Source organism: Labrus bergylta, chromosome 3 (genome assembly GCF_963930695.1).
Source record: "Labrus bergylta chromosome 3, fLabBer1.1, whole genome shotgun sequence".
Lineage (NCBI taxonomy): Eukaryota > Metazoa > Chordata > Actinopteri > Labriformes > Labridae > Labrus > Labrus bergylta.
The window spans coordinates 29,416,708-29,440,609 of NC_089197.1; the positions used below are offsets into that span (position 1 = coordinate 29,416,708).

The window sequence follows — 23,902 nt, forward strand, 5'->3', positions numbered from 1 at the left end:
GTCCCAGACACCAATAGACACCAAATCTATGAGGATACTAAATATTTCTCAAAATGTGAGACTTGATCTTGATTTTAAAGTTTCTACCTGATGGCCTATCGTGCAATGCAATAGACTTTAAAACAATATTTTACATTTGTATGATTCATCCATCAAGCCTGATAAAAAGTTGATCAAGCACAAAAGACATGTTCTGTATACTGTATGGGCCGAATGGCCCTGTCTCATCTGATATGCAACAGTGGTTTGTATTTATTTTCATGTTTTAGAGCGTTGTGTTAGGCACCTACATAAAGTCAGGGAAATATTTATTGTTGTCAAAGAAACACTGTGGTCTTATTGTGTCGTCATGCGCTCATGAAGACACTGATCATGCTGAAAATAGACTTACTGTACCGTTAAATTCAATGGCTGAATGGCTGCCTAGATAGTTAAAAAACAAAGGCACAGAACCCTTTGGAGAATTGTTGAAAACAATTAAAATATAAGTGATTTAAACTCAATAGCCTTAAATATGATTCTTTTCTTCTTAACTGAGAACATTTAAATGTAAAGCATGAGTCTTTGCCAATCTTCCAAATCTCTCAGCTACAACACAAATGTATATTGTCCACTTTTACAATATGTCAACAGTCAAAAAGAAGACAAGAACATGTGAAGTTAAGTAAAAACTTTCTTTTACTTGAAATACAGTTTATAGAAAATGAAGAAATGATGGTCCACTCAAACAGTCCAGATAGTAAAACCTATCTGTAATACAATGCCACATTGAATCTGCCATGCAACCTACAACAGCTGATTTTTTCCACTGAAAAAATTATAAAAATATCTTACAAAACATCAATTAGGTGTGTTTATCCAAAACTGTTTCACATAAGGAAGAAACTCAAAAACAAGAAAAGTCATGTGTGTCAAAATATAATTAAGAAATGAGAACTGAATTTATCATATCAAAACTGTTGTCGTACCAACATGTGTATGAGAAGCAGAGGATTTATATTACAGATATTTGTTTGATGAAGTCAAATGAAATGAATCTGTTTGTTAAGCTTTGCAGCACTCATTGCATGAAAACTGTCTAAAATAATAAAGCTAAGGTGAGACACAGAGTCTGTATCGGCTTTAGGTATCTATAAACACTATCATACAGTTCCTTTTGACCGAGGAATCTGATTGGACAAGATGCGCTCCATGAGTGCTGTTAAGTACAACAGTACAAGGACTTTTTTCTACTGTTACTACTCCGCCTCAGGTTTGGAGTTATCTAACTTTACAACAGACTATCTTTTTCTTTGATTGATTAAGCTTTACTGTACCTCTGAATCACATCTGGCAGTGAAGTCACGTGAGACTCTTATTTCTCGTATGCACGATAAATGGAAACATTTAGATATATGCACAAAATCTGAAGAAGCTTGTTTGCTGAATTATGTGGTAAAAACAAACACAGCAAAAGTGCAGGAAAATGTTTGGTTTGTCTAGTTTTGGTGAAGTTGAGGAACTGGTTGTGTAGGTGGAGTAAAATTATAGTTTGAATTCACAATATTGTAATGATATGTTGTTACTTATTACATTTCTTTATGCTGCCTGTAGAACCTTTGTATAAAAAGATCACACTGAAGGTTGAAATTTTGTACTGAATATCAGCACTGGTCTGATTATGTCATAGGCACGAGGCCACAGACTTATTCCCAAACATAATCAACAGCAATCCCTTTAAAAGAAAATTGATTTACTGACACACAAAATATAGAGGCATCCTAATAAATAGCTGCATCTTAAAGCCGTTACTGCCTCATATTTGATTGCTATGACTCTAAGTCAATGTGAAACTTGATACTTTTTCATCTGGGTCAATTGTGTCAATGTATGTCAGGAAAATAAAAAAAATAGCCTTCATATATCGTACATTCAGTCTTAAGAGCTCCTGGCAGGTGTGTATCTGCTCCCAGTTCAGGCAGTGATGGGCATGTTGTCCCTGTAGCAGGCTGGCCTCTGGGGGGCGCTGTAACTGCACAAGTCCTGGTAGATGCGAGCCATCTGATCAGTCGCTGCACTATCAGACATCTCCAGGTTGAGGTTGTTGGAGAAGGGCTGAGGACGCCTCATGTTCACTGTATCTAGCAGGTGCTGGCAGTGCATTACAGTGATCTGTAATACAGAGAGAGGAGATAGAAAAATGTGTCTAATTGTGAGTATGAGTCTGATTGTATCAGGATCCAAATTTCACACCCAAAATGTGTCTTTTTCCAATAACTTTATTTAAATAAAAGGTTTTAAAAAATTAATGAAATGTCCCACCAAATAAAAGCTTTACTTGCATTGTTTTTTTCCCCCATATCCTTCTTTTAACAAATGTACATTAATTCCACCAGTCAGCTGTTATAGTAAGACAAACTTGCCTAGATGGGGCTGGCCTTACCTGCACAATGATCAGTTTGCTCTTTGCATTGCTGAGATCCTGGAGCTCCTCTCCAAAACAAAGAGTCACTGTCGGATCTGGAGCAGAAAACTGACCCTCCTGGTACAGCTGAAGGGCTGGAACGTAGAGATGAAGTGACAAGCTGTTTAGAAAACCCCACAAACATCGATCCTCTCTTATGATCCTGCTTTCTGCAAGCATTGGTATGAAACGTATGCGTTCTTATGAGCTCTAATAACTAAATTACTGAACATAGATCTCACCTTGTAGAAACCTCCCAGTGTCAAAAATCTTTACGACAGCATCCCTTTCCAGCTTAGATGACATGGGGCCGTATTGTGAGCCTATTTCTCCAAGTCCGCTCCAGAAGACCCGGCTCTGGCACAGCCTCTTGATGAAGATGCCTTCTTGGTTGGCTCGGACCAGCACACCTCTCTCCAGGTGGCCCAAGAGCTTACGTGTGACAAGCCGCTGGCGGTCGAACTCAATGAGCTCAGCATGGGGAAAATAAACACTTTGCATGCTGTCTGAACTGTAAAGTGCGCCTCGGCCCAGGTGCTGCTGTGGGGAGATCCTGCAGCCTTCAGGATGGGTAACCATTTGTGTGTGCATCAGCTTTCCTCCGTAGTAGAAACTGATCATCATTTGGGAGAAAGCTGGAGAGAAAAGACTTGGTAAGAATTGCAAATGAAAAAAAAACCATTACCCTTGTAACTCATCAATTGACCATGAATAATATAAATGCACACCTGAGCTGACAGCACCTGATGGCAGAGGGTCCTGTTGCAGTGTGAAAGCTGTGAAAAACAAGAGGAAGAGATTGAGATGAGATGACCACACATGTCATGTCATTATTCTGCTGCATCATCAGAAAAGAAGAATTTCTCCAGCACGATCACACAAAGAATTAATCACCTTAGTCAGCAAAGTTCAACAGGATGTTAGTCAATTCTTCCATTGCAGAATTCAACAGACGAGCCATGAAGCTCTATTTAGTACCCACAAAAGCAGGGGCATGTCATTGAACTTTCCACTGTGGTTATTTTTGCAAATGTATTAAAGCTAATTTCTCGTAAAGATGGAACAGTCTTACTTGAGATACACGGCAGGAAAATGTGTTAACCACACTGACCTCAGCTTAGTTGAATAAAAGTTGTTTTAAAAACGGATTAGAAAAGGTCATCTTACCGTTCATGCTGCCCTGGGACCAATACTCTGGACTGGCCTGGATACGACTGCCTTCCTCCTGCAGACAGACAGAAAACACAAGTCGTTTCCAGCAGAGAACCTTCGTACACTTACTGTTCATAAGGAGTTAGTGGGAGTATGTGGGTACTCAGTTCAACAAGTGTATAAAGGAGACCATGCATTTGCTGCTTTGGGGGGAAAAAGGGTGTCAAATGTCGAGTGGCCATACAGTGCACAGAAACAGGGGGGATGAATGAAGGAGAAACATGGTTTGATAACTGTTGTTAAGTGAGGAGTGCTCTCACCTCTTTAATGAATTCCTCTATTGCTGCAGGGCTGCAGTCCATGTCTGTGATATCACCAGAGCTTGAAGTTGCCATGGCCATCATTGAGCTTTTGCCATCTGAGGGTCAAAGAAGAAGACTCTCTTCACAACGTGCCAAACAGAAACACAACATCATGTCTGCCAAACAGTCTTGAAATGGTTCATATTTATTACATTCATTTGTCCTGCAACATGTTATTGAATAGAAATTCAAACAATACTTTATAATGTTTTTTTAAATAGTTTTATAAAATATATCTATTATAAGTCATCAATGCTGGCCTCAGGAAATCAGTGGGTTAAATAAAAGAGAAATGTGTTGATTTTAGCAGGAAAATTAACACTCAAACCACACAAACTCACGCTTCTGCTCTTCCTCGGGTACAATGCGGTAGACTTTGTAAGGCTCAGAGATGTCCAGCTGTGACCTTTCAGTCACCTCCTCAAAGTCAGGGCTTTTATTCAGGGCACAGCGAAGCCGGGTCTTCCATGTTGCAGGCTCAGCCTTGTCCCCCTCCTTAAACTTGCCTTTGAACAAAGCCCAGGCCTGTGGAAAGGGAAAACATGTATAAAGGTAGTATGTAAATGATTGTAATTAATGCTTAAAAAAACATTAAAGCCTATTCTTTGATTAAGAAACCCGTTTGATACAAAAAGAAAGAAAGAAAGACAGAGAGAGAAATAAAGAAATAAAGAAACAAAGAGAAATCCTCAATAAGGTGTGTACTGCATTGTCTTCATTTAACTGGTTTGAGTCTATTTTTTAAATTTCGGCTATAGAATGGCTAGTTTAACTCCATATAAAAAGCGACATTTAAATGTCTAAAAAAAATCCCTTCAGCCACAAAGAGCCAAACTTAAAGAACCAACAGACAGGCCAATCAAGTTTTGGTTTTACGCGCAGTTCTGCGTATAATCAGAATCTGGTGTTATATCCATGGGAAAACACAAGAATGCTGTCAAACCTTGAAAATGGATGCATCCACTTCTTGGTTGTAATCCTGTTTTCCTGCGTGTTTCCATGGAATTCGGAACAAAGTGCGTGTCTCATCCTCCCACTGCAGCCCAGAGTACTGCGCGCTCTCGATCTGCTCAACCAGCCACTGCTTCAGTCTGCGCCCTCCAGAGTTTGACATCTTGACCAAGGAAGGTTGTTTAAGGATCGTTCACCTGTACCTTACTGTAGAAATATAATATGTAATAATGGATATCAAATTATTGTAACTTTTGTTACACTTTTTAGAGACAACTTTCACTCTTCCATATTAAAAGTTAAAGCAAAAACACTTACAGTTTGCGAAGATGACCGATGGCTCACTGTCAGATTTACTCAAGTGAGATCACTTGTCCCCGACACATGCCTATCAAACCCACAGTGCTCACTGTTATGAATGAACTATCTGATATGTGATTGGACAGCTCCGCCTCCATCTGACCAATGACGGCGCTGAAGCTTTATTGTGCCGGCCCATTTAGAAGCGCTGTTCTTCTAACCGTGGGTATTTACAAGAAATGGCCTGACATAAGCGCTGGTTGTTAAAGTGCTGCCCACGCCGTCGCAGAGCGCAGAATAAACCCGGAGAGTCACAAGTTACTTTAGACTGTGGGGGATTTTTGTGCTGCACGCCAACGTAATTAATGCACTCGTACGCCCACGCTAGAATGAAGACAAGCCACAGGAAATATTGTTCAGGTATGCTGAAGTAGACCACTGTCTGTATGATGCCACGGGAGGATGATGCCACTAGACCAAGTCTAATATTACTACAATGTCAAACATGATGGAAGGAGGGTATTTGAACAGAAACAACAAAGAGAAGTATCTTTGTAAAAAATGCATCTTGGTTATGAAACAGACTGAAACTAATACAGGTTCATTCAGTGATTCAATAATACAAATAAGGGGGATAAACTGGAAAGCTTCTCGGCCGAGTCCATGGAGAGTGTCCATGGAGGTTAGCAAAAAAAACAAAACATGGTCCATCCTAATTTAAAGCTACAATGACCAAATATAATTGTACACCTAAATACTAATTTTTACCTCTTAAAGTAACAAAACAAGTTTTATTTAGTGTTGCTTCAATTATTTCCAGCCTGTTTCAATGAAAAGCCCCTCTTCGTAAAGTGAATATGCATACATTAAAATAAATCATATCTTAGAAGGGCCCATTCACCGGGCCTTTCATGGGCTCGGCCATGTCTGTGTGCGGGCCTGTGCCTTTCGCCCCTCCTGCGGGTAGTTGTCAGACAAGACTATTAGCAGCACGCTGCAGAATAGGCCTTTAAAAAAAGTAATTTCTCTATAATTCTTAATCTATTTCCTATTGTGACATATTGTTAAACTCGTGTCATGTAAGCCCCGTATGACACAATAATAAAATCAAAAATTCTAACTAAAAACTTCAAACTTCTTCTGAAATACGCAAGGAAAGCCTGCTTACAATCAAGCTTTTCAGCCATGACAGATTGAAATAATCACATATAGGCAATATTGTGCAAATAAACTAGTGTTCACTTTAAAGCTCCTGTGAGGAACTTTTAGTTTGTTTTGTTATTGACGACCCCTGTGGACATGGAGATATGTGCTGATATTGTTCTGTACATTGGAAGTGGTGTTTCCCCCCCACAAAAAATCTCATGCTGGCTTCTTTTTACACTCAAATATATCACTAATCAAGAAACATAGCTGTGGAAAATGTAAAAAAAAAAAAAAAAAAAGGCTGGTTCAGCAGCGTGCAATAAATCCCTTTAACACTGGAGCGCAGGTACCCTAGTGGCCATGCAACCCAGCCTGGGTTTCACATCTGGCCTGTGGCTCCTTTCCCACACCTCAATCCCAATCGTCTCTGAAAAATAAAGGATTAAAAAAAAACCTTTAAAAATTACTTCGACACTATACCATGGCAGCATTTACAGGCATGAAAAATACAATATAGAAATAGTCATTGTTGTCCCTGATAGCCTTTTTTCACTTTTGTAGATCACAATTTGGTATGCCTATTAATTTCAGCCTGTTTCATAACCAGTTCAAGACTCCACAAAGGCGCTTTAAAGCAATAATTATGAAAAGTCTTAGACACACTATTGTTGAGTTAATAAAAAGCAAGGGGCCGCCCCACATAGATTCCACAGAAACAAAATACCGGATTGGAAACTAGTGTTGAGTTGGTACTTTTTTTTTGTATTTTGTTTTATTTTTTGTAATTCAAAATAGTGAAACTAAGGAGTAAGCGTTCCTCATAAATTCTCAATCTGACATCTCTTCTTCATTTTCATTTCTTCACAGGGCAAAGTGACTGCCACTGCTGATATGAGACCTCTTTCTAAGGGAAAGGTTAATGTTTAAACACAATTAAACTTAATTATTATATGCTATATTACTATCTATACTTTGATGAAGAGTTTATGAAAACATCATGCAATAGTAATCAGTCACCAATGGTGATCAACATGTCCTGATGACTGCACATTGTTGTAATTACAATTCTTTTGCAATCAATTCTATATATATTTAGTTTCCATTTGATGGTCATTTCTGAAGTCGATCTCCATCTTATGGCATGATTCATTTATGTTTAGTTTGAATTCTACATTGTTGTAAAGTGAATAACTTATTGCAAAATGTGTCTGTCTCTTACAACTGTACTACTTTGTGTTCATTGGGTAAAGATCTGTCCCTGGTGAAAATTAAACTGGTAGGCAATGTTGTTAAGGTTGTGGTGGCTGCAAATAGCTATGTGGTATATAATGTAAGTTATCAGTGTGGCAAAAGCTTTGGGACGACGTAATGTCAGGGGCTCTGCACTAAGCACTTCTTGTGTTTTACAGCATTCAGGCACACGTTTTGAAAATCCTTGGTGAGCTTTGATCAGTAGTTAGTCATCCAACGGTTCATTTTCATGACCTGTAGCACACAAAGAAACTTGTGTAGTAAAGCACAATTACTTGGTGATGTGCTGAGTAAAACACTGTACAAACTCCAGACTGTAAGTTGAAACAAGCCATTTTAAAGTTTTCTCTGTGCAGTTTAAGGCTCCCTAATAAGATCAGCATGTTTATTGTTTTTTTTTTTCTCGGCTCTGGGGTGTGTTTCCATGCACACAGACACATACCATAGAGTTGATAGTACAGATTTATTAGCAGTTTAATTATTTAGTCAATCACAGATTTGTATTATAAAACAGGAACAACCAACACCATAAATATGCAATTCAAACAACTTCATGAACGTATGAGCACAATTACCTTAAAATCTGCTTTTTCACAAAAAAAAAACATGAATCAGAGCTTCAGTAAAATCAGGAAGACTCAAGCTTCACGTCAGCAGAGATCCTTCATGTGGACTTACAGTTTTACTCAGCCAGACATTATATAGAAAACCAGATTCACCTGCTACATTACATGTTTCACTTAAGGGAACATTTTGCCAATTTTAAATGAACTCACTACTCCTAGCTGTGTGCCTCCGTTTTTTTTTTAACAACTCTTTATCCAGTGAATCAAATGAAAGCTGTGTGGTTTGGGCGCAGACCCAACATCAGCCTTATCTGAAATCATGAGGTAACTCGGTACAGTTTTGTTGGCTGGTACATAGATGTCCAGCACAAAAGCTATTTCCTCACCAGCTACACCCATTGGCTGATATGAGGTCAAATATGCTTCCCCTGGGCATTGTTGGTGCTGGATTTAGTTGTAGACATGTGACATGGGTGCACTACTACCCACAAGTGAAGTTGGGGGTTAGCAGCATTACTAATAATTAGGACACACAGTATAGAGAGGAGGTTCAACACCTGCTTGAGTTGTGTTAAGAAAACAACCTGTTCCTGAACACCACGAAAACAAAGGAAATCCATGTGGGCTTTTATAGCTCTTGGTGAAGAGGTGGACATCGTGTAAAACAGCAAATTCCTGGGACTCTTCATGACTAAATAACTCCCCCCACCTGGTAAAGAACGCCTAATAAGATTTCCTTTTCTCAGGTAACTTAAACAAGGCAGACTCTCCTTTCAGCTACTGCTCAAACACAATGGAAAGCTGGTATCTCCAGTAAACAATGTTGCTCCATCAAGACCTGGACTGACAAACTCAGGAACAACTTCTTCCCAAAAGGTGTAGCCTCTAAGCCACCCCCCACCCCAAGTCCCATTTACATAGGAGAACACTTTCAATATGCTGCTTAAGACTTTTCTGCATAATGTGGCGCAACTGCACTTGATATCCGCTGCATTATGGTGCACATACTCTGCAATAGTCACTTTGACTTATTTTTTACTGTGGGTTTGTTCTTGTTTTATGTTTTTCCACTTGTTTGTATTATTATCTTGTCTATTGCAGCTGGGCTGATATTGTATGCATACAATGACAATACATAATCTTGTACTATCATATAGTGTGCAGACCCAGCAGATGACTGGGTGTAAACAAATTCTGTTTACTCAATGGGCAGTGATGTGCAACAGTGATATATTCATCTTTATCAGAACACCTTTAGGTGGCGAGTATAGCTGCTAATGACACCATAACTACAGCTGCAACAATTTCTCTAATTATTTTTAGCTTATTAACTGACTGATATAAATTTGAGCTTGTGCTGTATTGATACTTAACTGTAGATGTGAGCATGTGCTGCTTTTCTTTGCCATATATAGCTTTCTTTGTGTTTAAGACAGCTGAATTGAAAAAAAGAAGATATTTGAAGGTGTTATTTTAAGCTTTTAAAAATTGTGCTCCGCTCTTTTCCCAAACTTCTGAAGTTGTTTCCACTATACATTCAATAGAATAATCGTGGAAATTACCAGCAGGTTAATCAATAGTGAACTTAATCAGTAGTTGCTAAATTGTTGTGTTTGTGAATTTAACTTTACATGTAATGATTATTGCACTGACACATCTGACAGGCAAGCAACATTGTTTCTTTCAGCAAGATGTACTTAATAACAAACTAGTATTTCAGATAACAGGCATCAGTATGGCGTCAGATTTGTAAAGGTCATTGTGCAGCAAGACCAGAGATCCACATAGTAAGAGACTAAAATGTTCCCTTAAGGGATTGTATGTTAGTCCAACCTCAGGCTACCGAGCTGAACGTTACAGATGAGTCCACATGGAAGTATGGTTTATTCATTATGGATAAAGTGCAGAGGTGATTAGAGTAAGGCGTCTGTGAGCACCGAGACCCCTGTTGTGGCTTTTTTTTTTTCAGTTAAGGAAACAAGGGCGGTACTAGTGGACAAAATTCTGAAGCTCAATTTTAAATCAACCCTCACTCCTTAAAAATGACAAGACAGAGGCAAATTAGGTATTTATGCTTGGCTTTTAAAGTGGAACTATTTAGTCCTATGTTTCAAAGTTGTACAGGCTTTAAAGTTTGGGGTTGATTTTAAATTGAGGACAGAAAAATAACTACTGCCATTTTCAGACAGTGTTTGGCAGGACTTTGGCACGACCCCGATGCCTGAGTTTCAGCTGCTGCTTTCAGGACCCTCAGAGTTGGACGGCAGAGCGCACACACCTACACCCTGATTTATCCAGCGGTGGTCTCCTCCTCTTCTCTGGCTCTCCTGTTGCTCTGTGTACTGGCTCAGCAGGGTCCCAACCTGCTCCTGGTCATTGAATGGACTGGGCTGGAAACTGGAGCGTAACCAGGCTCTGAACTGGGGACAAGAAGACGCACCAAAACAATCATTGAAACTCTTGATATAATTGTGTTAAGATCAAATGACATTTCAGTGTTTAGTACCTGAAGAGGTCAAGATGCTCCAGCAACACTTGTAGTATGGAGATCAACTTTATTAAAAAATTAGATCCGACGCATTCCGGTCATGACCCTGATGGAGGCTACAAGCCGAAACACGTCGTTCTAATTTGGTAATAATATTGATCTTCATACTACAAGTGTTTCTGGAGCTTTTTGACCTCGTCAAGCTTTTCACTCTTCATGCACCTTGTTAGTTGGTGAAGTTGTGCCAAAAAATCCTGCTTTGCTTCTTCAGTGTTTAATACCTGGAAATACACTGTATCTATATACAGAATATATGACAGTAGCTATAAATACATACAATATGTAGAGGTAGCTCTTGGAAAAGAGCTTCCATATACAGACAGGGCCTGTAAACTTTAAGTCATTTGAAATGTGTCTAGTTTATGCAGCTTTGTTGACACAAATATGATAGCTGTTCTATTATTTCATAGGCTTTGATTTAACCAGAGATAATATTTGTGAACTAAGTTTAGAATCAGTAAATGAGATTGCTCTCCACTGAAAAGTTTTGACTGATCTGGGGAAAACTGCTTTTCCTATAATGCACTTGGGGCATAGAAACATCATCAAAATAGCTACAACTAGACACACTGATATCTCTTAATAAATGTAAGAGTATCATCAAACTGTGGTGACAAAGGCATGAGACTGTTCTTGAAAGACCACTGTGTATTAGAAAAGCTGTTTGAAGTTGTCGTGATTTTCCCATCATGTGTTGTTTAAGTTGGGTTTTTAATTTGTTGGGTATTTGTGTAGATGCTACCTTGGCCACATCTTACATGTAAAAGACATTGTTATTGTCAGATGGACTTCCTGGTAAAATAAAGATCCAAAGCTTTTCTTTCCAATAATCTGTTTTTTCTCAGCACCAAAGTGTTAGTCCAAAGATGATTTTTAATTGAATTTTTAATAATCCAAGAGCAAATATTTGGTTTCTTCTGAGTAAGAATGAATAAACAAACAAACGAAAAAGCAGGACACAAAGATCTTTACGACATATATTCTGAGGAATACGCACAAAAAACAACCACTCCACTTTGGAAAGATCTCATTTTTCACAGAAACATTCAATTAGTATTATTTTATGTCAACATAGCCTGGATGCAGTTTATGTGGAGCTGCTGTCCCTCTTGAAAAGAGAAATGTTACCGTAGTCTTTGTTTCTGTTTGTCCTCCATCACACTTCGTGGTGTTTTAGTTAAAGGCGCAAAACCAAATGATTTGAACTTTGAGTTTATATGAAATGCTGCGGCTATCCCTTTTCCAAGTGAAGTTTTTCAATATGTCACCACAGCAGTGAAGTGTTCTCAAATGATCTCCAGGAGTTACGAGTTGTTTTTTTGTTACTTTTCCTCATACGAAATACAATGAAGTGAAAGTCTCTCTGAATGCAAGAACTTCATCTTCCTTAATAATCTAGTCTAATGGTCCCGCACTCACAACAGGAACACAACTGTAACAATAAATGAACAATCAGAAGTTCAATCTAAAGATAACCTGAGCTGACTGATATCAGGAGTTGTGCAAGACTCTGATCAAGCCATTGTGTCATCTTGAAAAAGAAAGTGAAACATATTTGAGGCGCTTAAGTTTTCTAGTTATCAAAATCAGAAAAGAGTGAAGTGAAAATGTAAAATTCCATGTTAGAGTAAAAAAAAAAATTACATTAAAATCTGGTATGCTCTTAAAGGCGTTTATTTTTTAATTTAATTTTTTACTGTAAACAGACTTAGCCATGCGCCTAAAGCAAAGACAAAGGCTGAATTGAAGGCAGATTATGACATTAAATAGATATGAATGTCTGGATGTATTAATAGCTGGTTCAGAGCAGAGGCAGATTAAAGGACATTATTTTTTTTTCTTTCCAAAGATGTGACACATTAGGACTATGTTTCAAACAGTGCTTCTAAGATGTCGTCTAATAGCTCTTCTTAAAGCGGTTCTTTGGACTTTCAACCCGGTCTGAGTTATTTTGGGAGATTGTCTTATACCCAGCACTGAAATAATAATTATGTAATAAAAAAGTTGCTTTTTTTAATCTTTCCCCAAACTTGACAGACATTTCTGGGATGTTCCCTTCAGTGTGTCTCATGTCTTGTTGCTTGGATGCTGTGGCAGTAAACAAAGCTGGTCAGCTGCAGGAGGCACTAAGGTGGTGTGAAGGATTCCTCACTTTCTATCTGAGGCAGATGTCAGAACAGCACAAGTACAAAAAACGTATTTCCCCTTAAATCCTCGAAATCAGTACAATACTTATAAACTATGAGCTTTTTTTTTTTCAGGCTTGTCATGTTGCAAGATGCTGACCGTAATGATTAACACGTGATGAGCAGTACCGAGCTAATGCAATCCTAGCAAACCCCCTGCAGTTCCCCTTCTCCACTCGGTGTCTGTGTCAGAGTCATTGTAAGGGAATAGCAGTGCTAGGAAGTGCCACAGCTACCCATAGTATATAGTAGTGAAGTGCTGTGGAGACGATGGATGTGAAAAATGTCATGAAAATGTCTTTAAATGACTCGATATCATGGTTGCTAAACGCTCGATTCAGAATTCGAATAAATGCACATTTATTTGAAGTTACAGTGCACAACACTTTAGTTGTATGTAAATGCACACCAAACCAGACTTGACATAAAACCAGGAAGTTAAAATGATGATGAAATAGATGTCAATGTAAATAGAAGAGCCATAAAGATGATGGTTTACTGTAATATGAAGCATGTCTTTTAATTTGCCTCTGCAGGCATTTATAAATAACAAACAAATATAGAAACAACACAGATACATAAAGTAGCCCGAGACAGTCCCCTGTAGCTGTCAGGTAGACTTTGTTCCACAATAATAACACAGCTACAAGTAACAGTTGACAGGTTAACCACTGACTGTCTGCAGAGTGATGGTTCATGTGTCATCTCCTGTCGGTTTCTGTGCAAGTCTACGTGGTTTTGAATCCCCACCAACTGCAAATATCACCTTAATGCTTCAACGTATTCTAACTGGGCTACTGAAGGAAGAATAGCAGTTAAGGATTTCTTTTAGCATGTTACCACGTTAGTTTTAAATGTTACAACTAAATATCACCTTTTACTTTGGGCTGTTACAGGGGCTTACCTGTTCATTCATCATGTCTTGGTTTCTATTTTTGTGTTTACCTCTGAGACTTGTGTCGTCTGGTACTCCCGAAGCTGCTCCTGGAAGCCATAGTTTGGGCCGACAAAGGAGCGGACAGCCTTAACGGCAGACAGACACTCCTCCCAGCTGTAGTGGGTGACGGTCATCAGGTAGGCCACCACCATGGTGGTGCTGCGGGACACACCTGCAAGGCTACAGCAGAGCAAACAGCTTGGTCATTGTGATCAAGACACTGGATGCATTTGATAAATATCACATTACAAATGCACTGTGAAAAAAGGCTCTATATGTGATAGTGTTTTTATTTCTTCTTCTAAGTCTGCGGCCTAAATAGAAAAATCTCTTGAAGCAGGAGTTTATGAATGTCTAAGTCCACATGACATGAAATCTTAATGCCAATGCTAAATGGAGACATCAAAACCTACCAGTGAACAAGACAAGATCCACCATTTAGGCGACATTCATGGATGAAGCTGATGCACTCTTTAAAATGCTGTAATCTGGAAAGAAAAAAATAAAACACTAATTAAATCACTTATAACCCTTGAATCTGACAGAATTGATATAATGGAGGTTTCTGTGGTTTGCAGTAAAGATATGTGATGTAGCCAAGAACGAGTTCAAGTATATTTTGGTATGTAATATAGCGGTATGTAATGGGTTATATTTTTGGTGTTTTGAGTTATTGTTTATGACATCATATTTTGTGTTATTATATTGAGCAGAGAGTTAGCTGGTCACATGGGTATAGGCGGTCATATTTCATTGATTCACGTCCCCTGCTCACCCTTTTTGATCAGGGGAGAGAGAGGGTTGCCGTATTTTTTGTTGACCGCTATTTTTTTGCTCACTGTCATTACCTTATGAGTTTGTGTACGTTATCACGAGTGTTGATTATTTTTTTGGTTATACAAGTCAAAACCTATTTAATGGATTTCAGTGATTTTTTTCTGATAAGCACATGAGGCAAATTCTAGGCTCAACCTCAGCCTGTCAGCGGCTTTTTGTTCCTTGAAGTTGCTACAAAATGTTTTAAAGGTAACATATTTAGCAAAATACACTTTTCCATGTTTTTTTTAACACTAATATGTGTCCCTAGTCTGTCTACTAACCCCCTTATTATGAGAAAATTCCCGTCTTCTGCCTGCTCCACTTTTCAGAAAATGTGTGCTCAAACAGGCCGTTTTGAGATTTTCTCTTCATGACATCACAAAGGGCAGTAACCCCTTGCCAAGGTGGGTTTACACTCCCACAGCTAGGTGTTTGTTCTGCCATGGTGCAAGAAAGCCAGAGCCACCGAAGCCCTTTCAGAGAGAGGCCAGACACAGCTCAATAGAGGGGCATAAAGGCAAAAATACAGGATCAGAGTGGATTTAGAACAAGAAACTTCACAGACGTGTTTTGGGGAGCTCTGAGACTTATTTAAACTGGTTGAAAAGGAGAAGAAAATGTGACCTTTAAATCAAGAATAAAATCAGCACTGTTGACTAGCAAACAAGAAAACAGGCTTGCATTTGAAAAGGCAAAGTGATATGTGGTTTGTTAAGCTAAAAAAAATCACACATTATAGGATATGAGAAAGGACACCTGAACTGAAACTCCTGTTCTGAGGCCCTAACATTGTGCTGTAACTGTAAAAATGTGATACAGTTCTGAAGTGACTGAAGAAACTGCAGGTAACTCTCAAAATCAGTGAGAAGTACCAGTATGCATCGGATGGTTTCCATTGATTTATTTGAAATTGTCAACAAAAAACCTCATAGCGAGGTGTAGTGTTTTTTTGTTGTTTTTTTCCCACAATTTCCAACTTGTCATGTGAGAAAAAAGTGTGGACTGCTCAAACAGAGCTTCTGTGGTAGACCAGAGCACAGACAGCAGGGGCAGACAAGGGAAGTGACTGGCCCCTCAATTTTGTCTATGTGCAAAATTTCAGCGGTTTCCAGCCTTTTTTTGTTATTTAGTTTCTAAAATTGATCAAGTTAATGATTTTAACTTTTAAACTCAACATGGTACAAGACACACACACACACACACACACACACACACACACACACACACACACACACACCATCAGAATGTGAGCCTGCTCTGAAATAAAAGGGAAGACAAAGCAGCATAAGGCAGTGCAACTGCTCCTCAAATATCCTACTCGGTCACTGTCAGGAAACACTGATGGGGTTTTGCATAATCAGGCAGTGCATGGCTGATAGCAGCGTCTCCTGAGGAGCAGATGCTGGTTACTCAACAGCAGACAGAATAACAGACAGTGGCTAAAATAGATTGACTGCCACTTTTCTTTTTTCTCCTTCCTGAGATCCAAACTCTTGTTCAAAAGATGTCTCCTCAGCACTTTGTTCTGTCTTCCTAGCACAGAGGTTTCCGCCCTTCTTGTTTAATATGCAAAAAAAATACCTTGTGACAAACACTTGCGGTTTAAACCTGCTAAATCCAGAGGAGAGAAGTCAAATAAAACAAGTTGTTGAGCTGTTGTGATTAAAAGGTTAAATAGCGTCTGCAGATCTATGGAATGGTACATTTCTAGTTCACACATTGGTCTGCATTAGAAATCTTCTTTACACAACCTTTCAGCCAAAATTCAGCATGGTGGAAAAGCAGACTCCTCACATGAACGCAAATGTCCTTTTTTAAAAGTTCAATGCAAATGAGTTAGCACCTTCATGGTCAGTGCACAGTGTGCATTAAAATCATACCAGCAGTGTCATGTGAATGATCGCTTAAAGGGGAATCCCTGACCCTCCACAAACATGGTTTCTGTATGATTATGTGCACATGCTCAACATTTAAGACAATTCCAATCAAATGTTTAGCTTTTATTCAAATGACATCACATCAATCGACATGATTTGAAGTCTACATCCATCTTGAGAACATCAACAATGTGATGTCCCGGTTAGCTGTGTCTGACGTTTAACCTTTGTTTGGCAACTTTTCATCAACTGCATGCTGGATGATCAGTAGTGAAGTAGCAAGGCCGGGAACAATATGTGTAACATATCTTCTATCTGATAAAGGTTTGTGAGAGTTTTTCTACTTCCTTTAAGGATCTCAGGTTGGCTTGCATCGACTAGTCTTCTTTGTATTTATTTTTTAAGGTAAATGATTGAGCCTTTTGAGTAAAAAACTGAGATTTGGGGCCATCTAAAATAACCTGGCCTCCTAAGATTCATCCAAAAGCATAGACATAAAAGCTTACAGAAAGTTTAGGGTTTCACAAACAGCTTAAAAAAAAAACCCCAAACCTTACACATGGGAGGGGCAGTCAGACCTGGCCATAGGGGCATCAGTGGGCCTCACCATTCCCGTCAGCCAGAGCAGTGATTGTGACAGAGGGGGGGTTATTAAAGTCCTAGGTGGTCGGGGCCCAACAGCCAGATGCGACACTAAGGTTTCCTTCCTCTGCTGCCTGAGGGAAAGACACTTGATTGCGACAGTGGAGGTCTGACACCTCCAAACCAACCTCCCAAAAAACATCCAACCAAATAATAAATCTTAATTCTAATTAACTTATTTCAATCTCTAAATCCAGGTCAAAAGAACAAACCTCTTTGAAGGTATTGAAGTATTTTAACAGTTCAAAAGCAGCTTGGTACATTTTTATTTCATCTATTTCAGCAGGAAACCAGACTGGCTAGCAGAAGGCAGCAACAACGACATTCCTTCACCAGCTTCAATACTGACTGCTCAAACTGCATCCCATGTAAGATGCTTCAGTTTGTGCTCTCAGACCCTGTTGAGTATTAAATCCATAATCGATGCAACTTGTACTGCAGAGTCAAAAGTCCAGGATATGTTAGCGACTTCTGCAAGGGTGGAGGGACAGCTCATTCGTCTTACAACATCGGGTCTGAGCCTGATGAACAATGACACATTGAACACATTGAACACAATTACCCCATCTCTCTCTCTCTCTCTCTCTGCCTCACTCACTATGAAACGCTCACAGATTTGCAAACACACAAAACAAACACTTGTCATAATGCTTTTTCTGTACTAGGAACACAAAATATCTTTCCCTGCAGGATCTATATTACTTTATAAAACTACAAGTGATGAGGTGTACATAATTGAACTGTAGTTTTTATAAACTACTTGGTCACTTTAACCTCAACAATACAATTTCAATTTTAGCCTGTGCGGCATGAATGGAACTAACACTTTATAGGTGAATAACTACAACACCCAAACTGAATCATGCAAAAAATCAGTTTTTTGTAACTGACAGACATCATGGTGCATTCTTTGTGACAGTTTGCACAGGGCCGTCACACCCTGGGATCTCAATTTGGAGAGTATGAGTGTCGAAATGACTCATCAGTGCTTGAGAAATTGTAAGGGGCCTTTAAAATATTTGGTGTAAGCACCAATAATATATCAAATTTTGTGTGTGTGTGTGTGTGTGTGTGTGTGTGTGTGTGTGTGTGTGTGTGTGTGTGTGTGTGTGTGTGTGTGTGTGTGTGTGTGTGTGTGTGTGTGTGTGTGTGTGTGTGAGAGATTACTCACAGGTTCTGGCTGGCAGCATCAGCTGCATGAATACAGAGGTAAGTCTTGTCCTGTAAAACATACATGAAAATTAAGAACCAGAACAGAAGGGATTCAGTCCTTACATTTCATAACTCAATGTCTACTATTCATTTTTGTTTCTATGTCTTCTAATAGTTAAATGATGGCCCTGGTCCATTTTTCAATTGAGCATCTGTTAATCCTCTCTCATGTGAGTCATGAGTCAGCTCTGCATCATAATATTTATTGTCTGAATGTGTTGCTTCCTACTTGCTCATGCTTAGGCATTATATAAGTGAATGTGAATATAATAGATGCTGTTCAAGACAACCTTAAGAAACTGACTGGCACTATGTACGACACAAATTTGCCTGGAAGCTGGATATAAGATGCTAAACTAAGCTTGTCCATATGATTGAGACTTGGGTACTTTTGAAACCACATAACCTAAACAGAGAGAGAGACAGCAATGTCTTAATTGCACAAATACGTTGGCAATGTTTGGGTACTGTTCAGTGGCAATTCTAGAGTCTGTTGGGGCCCTACAGCAAAAATCAATAGGGGGACCCTCCAACCAGTGTTCATCACAATTATGTCTGCCAGCCAACGCGTACTCCTCTTTCCCTTTTTTTTCTCTCCTATGGACGGCTAATTCCTCTTCATGTTTCTTTGGTGACTTTCACTGTCAAACTTTGGTTTTCACAGCAATAATACATGCAATCTTAGGGTGACAAGAGTGAGTGCTGTCAGATGGGGTTCCCTAAGGGAGGTTTCCTACAGGTTGTCACATTTTGTGCCACTGCTTTGGTTTACGTTTGTCAACTCTCAGGGACCCCCTACTGGTCTTGGGGCCCCAAGCAGTTGCCTGCCTTGCTTGTTGACAAGCAGCGCCTCTGGTACTGCTGCCAAGTTTGCCTGCAATTTTTTGTAATTAAATATACAAAATCAAGTAGTATTGGTTGTCTTGGACTTCTGTTATTGTTGCCCTGGTATCGACACAGATAGCGATAATGTTTGATTTTCACTGGTATTTTATCTAAGTTTAAAATTCTGATACCGTGGGGGCGCTTGTGACGTAGTGGTTAGTAAAAGTATCCCATGTACGGATGCTGCGTAGGTTAGAATCCGACCTGTGGCTCCTTTCCCGCCTGTCATTCACTCTCTCACCGGTTTCTGATTATGTCCACTGTGCTATCTCTAAATAAAGGCATAAAAAGCCCAAGAATAAACCTTTAAAAAAAATTGGGTATGGTGACAACCCTATGCTGATCATGTGGGTTTTCCTCAGATACACTGGGCAACAATGTTAAAATATGAAATATCTCACACTTGTGCCTGTCTTGTAATTACACCAGATTTGAGCAGCCTAAAAAAACTTCACATGGTTCTGATAGTATTAGCTACAGTCCATACCACTCAGCATATCAATCTCCCTCAGACACAAAGCCGTTCCTTAATTCCAACCACAACTCATTGTCGCCCCCACCTGGCAGACTGGAGACATTACATCATTTTATGCCCACTCATACCAAAAAACTCCAGGTGAAATTTCCACAGGAAGTACACAAATACTGATGTAGCTAACCTGGATTTTCCACTAACCTCAAACACGGGCTTAGCGTTGTTGTACACTGACAGGATGTGGGTGATGCCGTTCTTAGAAAGACTTTCTCTGTTTTCTGCATCTGGGGGCAAATACAAAGGAATAGATGTGAGTGGATTTTACACTAACAGTTCTGACTTGTTCTATTGTAAACTGCTATAGAGGCAAATCTCTGGTCAGTTTACTATCCTGGAGTACCACTTGGGAGACTTAGACCTGAGGTCACTTGCTCCTGTCACTTGAACTAATTTTAGCTGTTATACTCATGCCATCGTCACTGCAGCTAAAGTTAGAAGAGCTGCAAACACCTCATTAACTGGGAGGGGGTTCTTCCAGGCCAGGGAATTACTGACAAACTGCTGAGTTTTCTTTATTGTAATGTGTCAATAAAACATCAATACTGTTTTACTCTATAATAGACAGAGGAACAGTTTTATGTCACAAAATCTGATCTTATTATTACCAAGAAATGTGGGTTAATTAGATTAAATATGTCAATACATTGTGGTTGTTTTTCAAGATCTTAAGTTATTTATGTCGTTATTTTGAGTTCCCAGCGCAATTTTTCCCCTGATAAGTTCATTTCAGAGAAATTTGTTATCACTGGAAAGCCAGCATTTTCATCTCAAGATAATCAAATGAAGTCGAGAACTTGAGAGAACAACTGGAAACTACTAGTTATCATGGGAAAACGGATAAAGGTCAATTTATGGATGCAAGTCCGTTTAGACCTACTGTAGATGATAATTTAGAATCGATTAGATATACTTGTCTTTCCCTGATGGGAAATTTGCTGTATGCTAAAATTAAGATAAAACTTACAGCACAGTCAAACAAGTTGCCTTAAATTAAAAAATAAACAGACACAATACAGACAACACCAAACCTACATGACAAAATAATAGATAATATTAAAAAGGTACAGCATTGAATCTGGAGAGTGATTACGGGGAAAATGCTACGTTTTTGTCCATATAATTTCAAAAGATAATGTGTGCAGCATTAAAATGAGAGAATAAAGCAATGCATTTCACTCACTCACTCCATGCATGTACTGTTATGGTGGACAACTTTCTTGGTACAGAAAGCCTGACCCGACTTCACTCGATGAATTAAACAAATATAGTTATATCTTGTTTTTCTTACCTCTTATGTTTCCAAGGTAAAGCCCATCGACAACCTGTGAAGCAGAATTCACAGACATGTTGCATTCAGGTTAGAAATTCATCACTGTCCAGCTTCAAACCTTCTCTGTCCCTGGTTGAGCCGGATTGGATTTAAGGCTTAAAGCTTAAGAACCGAGTTCCAGCAAAGGAAAGATTCCCTACAACCACCATACAAGGCCTGAACCAAGGGTGCATGATCAGGACAAAGTGATGAGTGGAAAGCAGCAACTGACTGAGTCTGTACAGCTTAGGTACGACTGTAGTACCATGAAGCAAGAGAACTGTGCAGGTAATGGAGTGCTGGATTCACACTTACAGAGAGTGTGACCACAGAGCCTGGACCTTTTCAGACAATTAAGAATGGAAATACAAATGACCATTGTATCTGCTTCAGCAAAAAGAGACCTTTTTTTCCTGTTTCAAAGAGCCACATGTGCTTACAATTAGTTTCACTTTCTACTGCTTTACTGATGAATTGTTCATCATTCTGTGATTCTGCATGTTAGCAGTAAACTAAAACATAAGCAGGCGGGCAGATGAAGGTGGGTGAAAGTTCTTTGCTGTTAACCTTTTGGTTTGTACTATTTTATTAACTGTTTTACTGTGCAGTTTTTGTTGATTTGTTACTCAAGATAATGTGTGTTATCATCCACCAGAACAGATTCAATTAGTCTCATTGTAGTTATAGGCAGCTGAACTCTACTTGGTGGAAAGGCACCTTTCTTACAAAAGTTTTTTTCTCTCCACAGCATACGTCTACCACCATCTTACTGATTTTGATGACTCACCAAACTTTGAATGATGGAAGAGTATTTTCATTATGAGAGACAACCCATGATGAAAGAAATGTTTCATCATGGATTGGATAAAAGTAATCACGATTTTATCAATTTGCAGAGTTCCTTGAAAGGGGACAGGCAGACCAAAACTATGCAAAAGCCCCCAACCCTCAGTATCAGTACAACAGAGCAACCACATCCACAGCTCAATAGTAACCTTTTCACTTGTGTGTTTGATTGCTGAGCAAACTGGAATTCACTCCAGTATAGCAACATTGCAATGGTCTTTTGATTTGATTATCTTAAGGGTAAAGTTTCATGACCCCCAAGGTAAACTAAGTTTTATGCACATTAGAATCGTGGGAACAGAGTGTATAGGGGAGATAAATAAATACATCTTTAGGGTTCAGGGATAGCCTATCCACAACTCTTTACAATCTGCTGTCTGGACTTTCATTCTGCCATAATAATGTTATTGATACATAGTAAATACATTTAAAAATCATAGTTATATACCCTACCCAGTGTTACACAATGGTAGAGAGAGTTCTAACATGTTCACTCAAACAATTACAGGCTGTCCTTAAAGGAAAGATGAGCTTTTGGTAAAGATTTGATCATCTTATTATTTAATCATAGCGCTAAAGAAATGCTCTGAATGGGAAAGTATTTTTTCTGAGTGGAAAAAAGACCCTTCTCATAACTCCAAATGTGGGACACACAATTTAAGGCTGCTGATGACTGGTTACTCTAAACTTTTATCTACATAAAGTGGGCTGGAAGCTATCCTTTTGATTTCACGATTCATTTACATTGTTGTAGTTGTTTATTTAGGTTAAGTCTGTGATCTCCACATAGTATTATTATTATCATCATTATTTAATTTGATCTATATTCATATGTGCAATAAACATTTCTGTTTTATTTTTGACATTGTATTTTCATTTCTGTCTGTTATTCTGAAATAGCTTACTGTCTGGTCACTTGGGGTGCAGGGTATTGAAAATGTCAATAAAAAGTATACAAAATAAAATCTTAGTTATTCCAACAACTAATGTACTACTACAAATATTACTAGGCGACTACAGCTGCTATAGCAATTATTATTATGATCCATGCACCCTACAGTTTATTATAAATTCTTATATCAGTATGGGAAGACAAAACAAGTGACGTGATTGATTGACATTTATAGCAGCTACACTTCCACCACGCAAAAGAATCATGAAACAACAAAACCCCATAGAAATAAACAAATGCACCTACCTTATTCATTCCATTGCCCATGATGACTTAGAATCAGTCTGCGACTAGCTACAGGACTTTAATATGTGGAGCCGCTGAAATATGTTACCATGGACTTTGTATCCAAACCGCGAGCCTGGACCGAATGAGTCATACAAGAGAGAAAAGCTGAGTCGCTACGTTTGTCTTCTACTTCACAACATTATTGAGTCCCACCACCATGTTGAACAGTTATGTTGTTAAATAACCTCGTTTTAGCCTCAATAACACTTCCCCGTCATGCAGTATCGTCTTCCGGATTGTGTTTGACGTGAATGAAGTGCAGCGGCGGGCCCATCCGGTTGATGACATCACAGCGGGCTGCCGTCAGATCAGCTGTTCTCACCCAGACTTCACCTTCACTTCATCACTACAGACATACAGACTAGCTTATTAACAATGCATTATTACGGTATGTGGGACAGTGTAACATTAACATGACGTAGCTATTGTTTTACATCATCAGATCATCCATAAAGACATACTGAATTTATTTTTTATAAATATCAGCGGGAATTCGGGCATCAACCTTTAAAACAAAGAGCTTACCATCAATGCCAGTTAAGGTTTATGTTATCGATGTGCTATCAAGTCGTACAAAGTACAATTTTTAAAGTAACCTACATGTAAATAAGAGAACATAGGCTTCCCATTATAAATGTAACAGACCTCCAGCAAAACATTGAAACGCGTCTTTTACGACTGTGAATCAATTAATT

At 38.8% G+C, this 23,902-nt stretch overlaps 2 protein-coding genes across 3 annotated transcripts; both read right to left on the bottom strand.

Annotated features, from left to right (window-relative positions):
- Window positions 1-660: 660 nt before the first annotated feature.
- Window positions 661-5,380, bottom strand: irf8 (interferon regulatory factor 8). Its single transcript, XM_020660427.3, has 9 exons — window positions 5,227-5,380; window positions 4,901-5,115; window positions 4,299-4,482; window positions 3,916-4,013; window positions 3,611-3,668; window positions 3,172-3,219; window positions 2,686-3,078; window positions 2,423-2,538; window positions 661-2,151 (listed from the first exon to the last, which is right to left on the bottom strand). The coding sequence occupies exons 2-9, from the start codon at window positions 5,069-5,071 to the stop codon at window positions 1,954-1,956; spliced, it is 1,266 nt and encodes a 421-aa protein (XP_020516083.1). The 5' UTR covers window positions 5,072-5,115; window positions 5,227-5,380; the 3' UTR covers window positions 661-1,953.
- Window positions 5,381-6,552: 1,172 nt separating this feature from the next.
- dusp22a (dual specificity phosphatase 22a) lies at window positions 6,553-23,511 on the bottom strand. 2 transcript variants are annotated; one of them, XM_020661222.3, is made up of 9 exons: window positions 23,393-23,511; window positions 23,166-23,280; window positions 21,101-21,134; window positions 19,954-20,036; window positions 18,352-18,401; window positions 14,256-14,330; window positions 13,851-14,022; window positions 10,450-10,591; window positions 6,553-6,781 (listed from the first exon to the last, which is right to left on the bottom strand). In XM_020661222.3, the coding sequence occupies exons 2-9, from the start codon at window positions 23,184-23,186 to the stop codon at window positions 6,684-6,686; spliced, it is 675 nt and encodes a 224-aa protein (XP_020516878.1). In that variant the 5' UTR covers window positions 23,187-23,280; window positions 23,393-23,511; the 3' UTR covers window positions 6,553-6,683. The 2 variants fall into 2 exon arrangements, with proteins under 2 accessions (XP_020516878.1, XP_020481498.1); XM_020625842.3 differs by lacking the exon at window positions 6,553-6,781 and having other exon boundaries at window positions 8,050-10,591; window positions 23,166-23,483.
- Window positions 23,512-23,902: the final 391 nt, after the last annotated feature.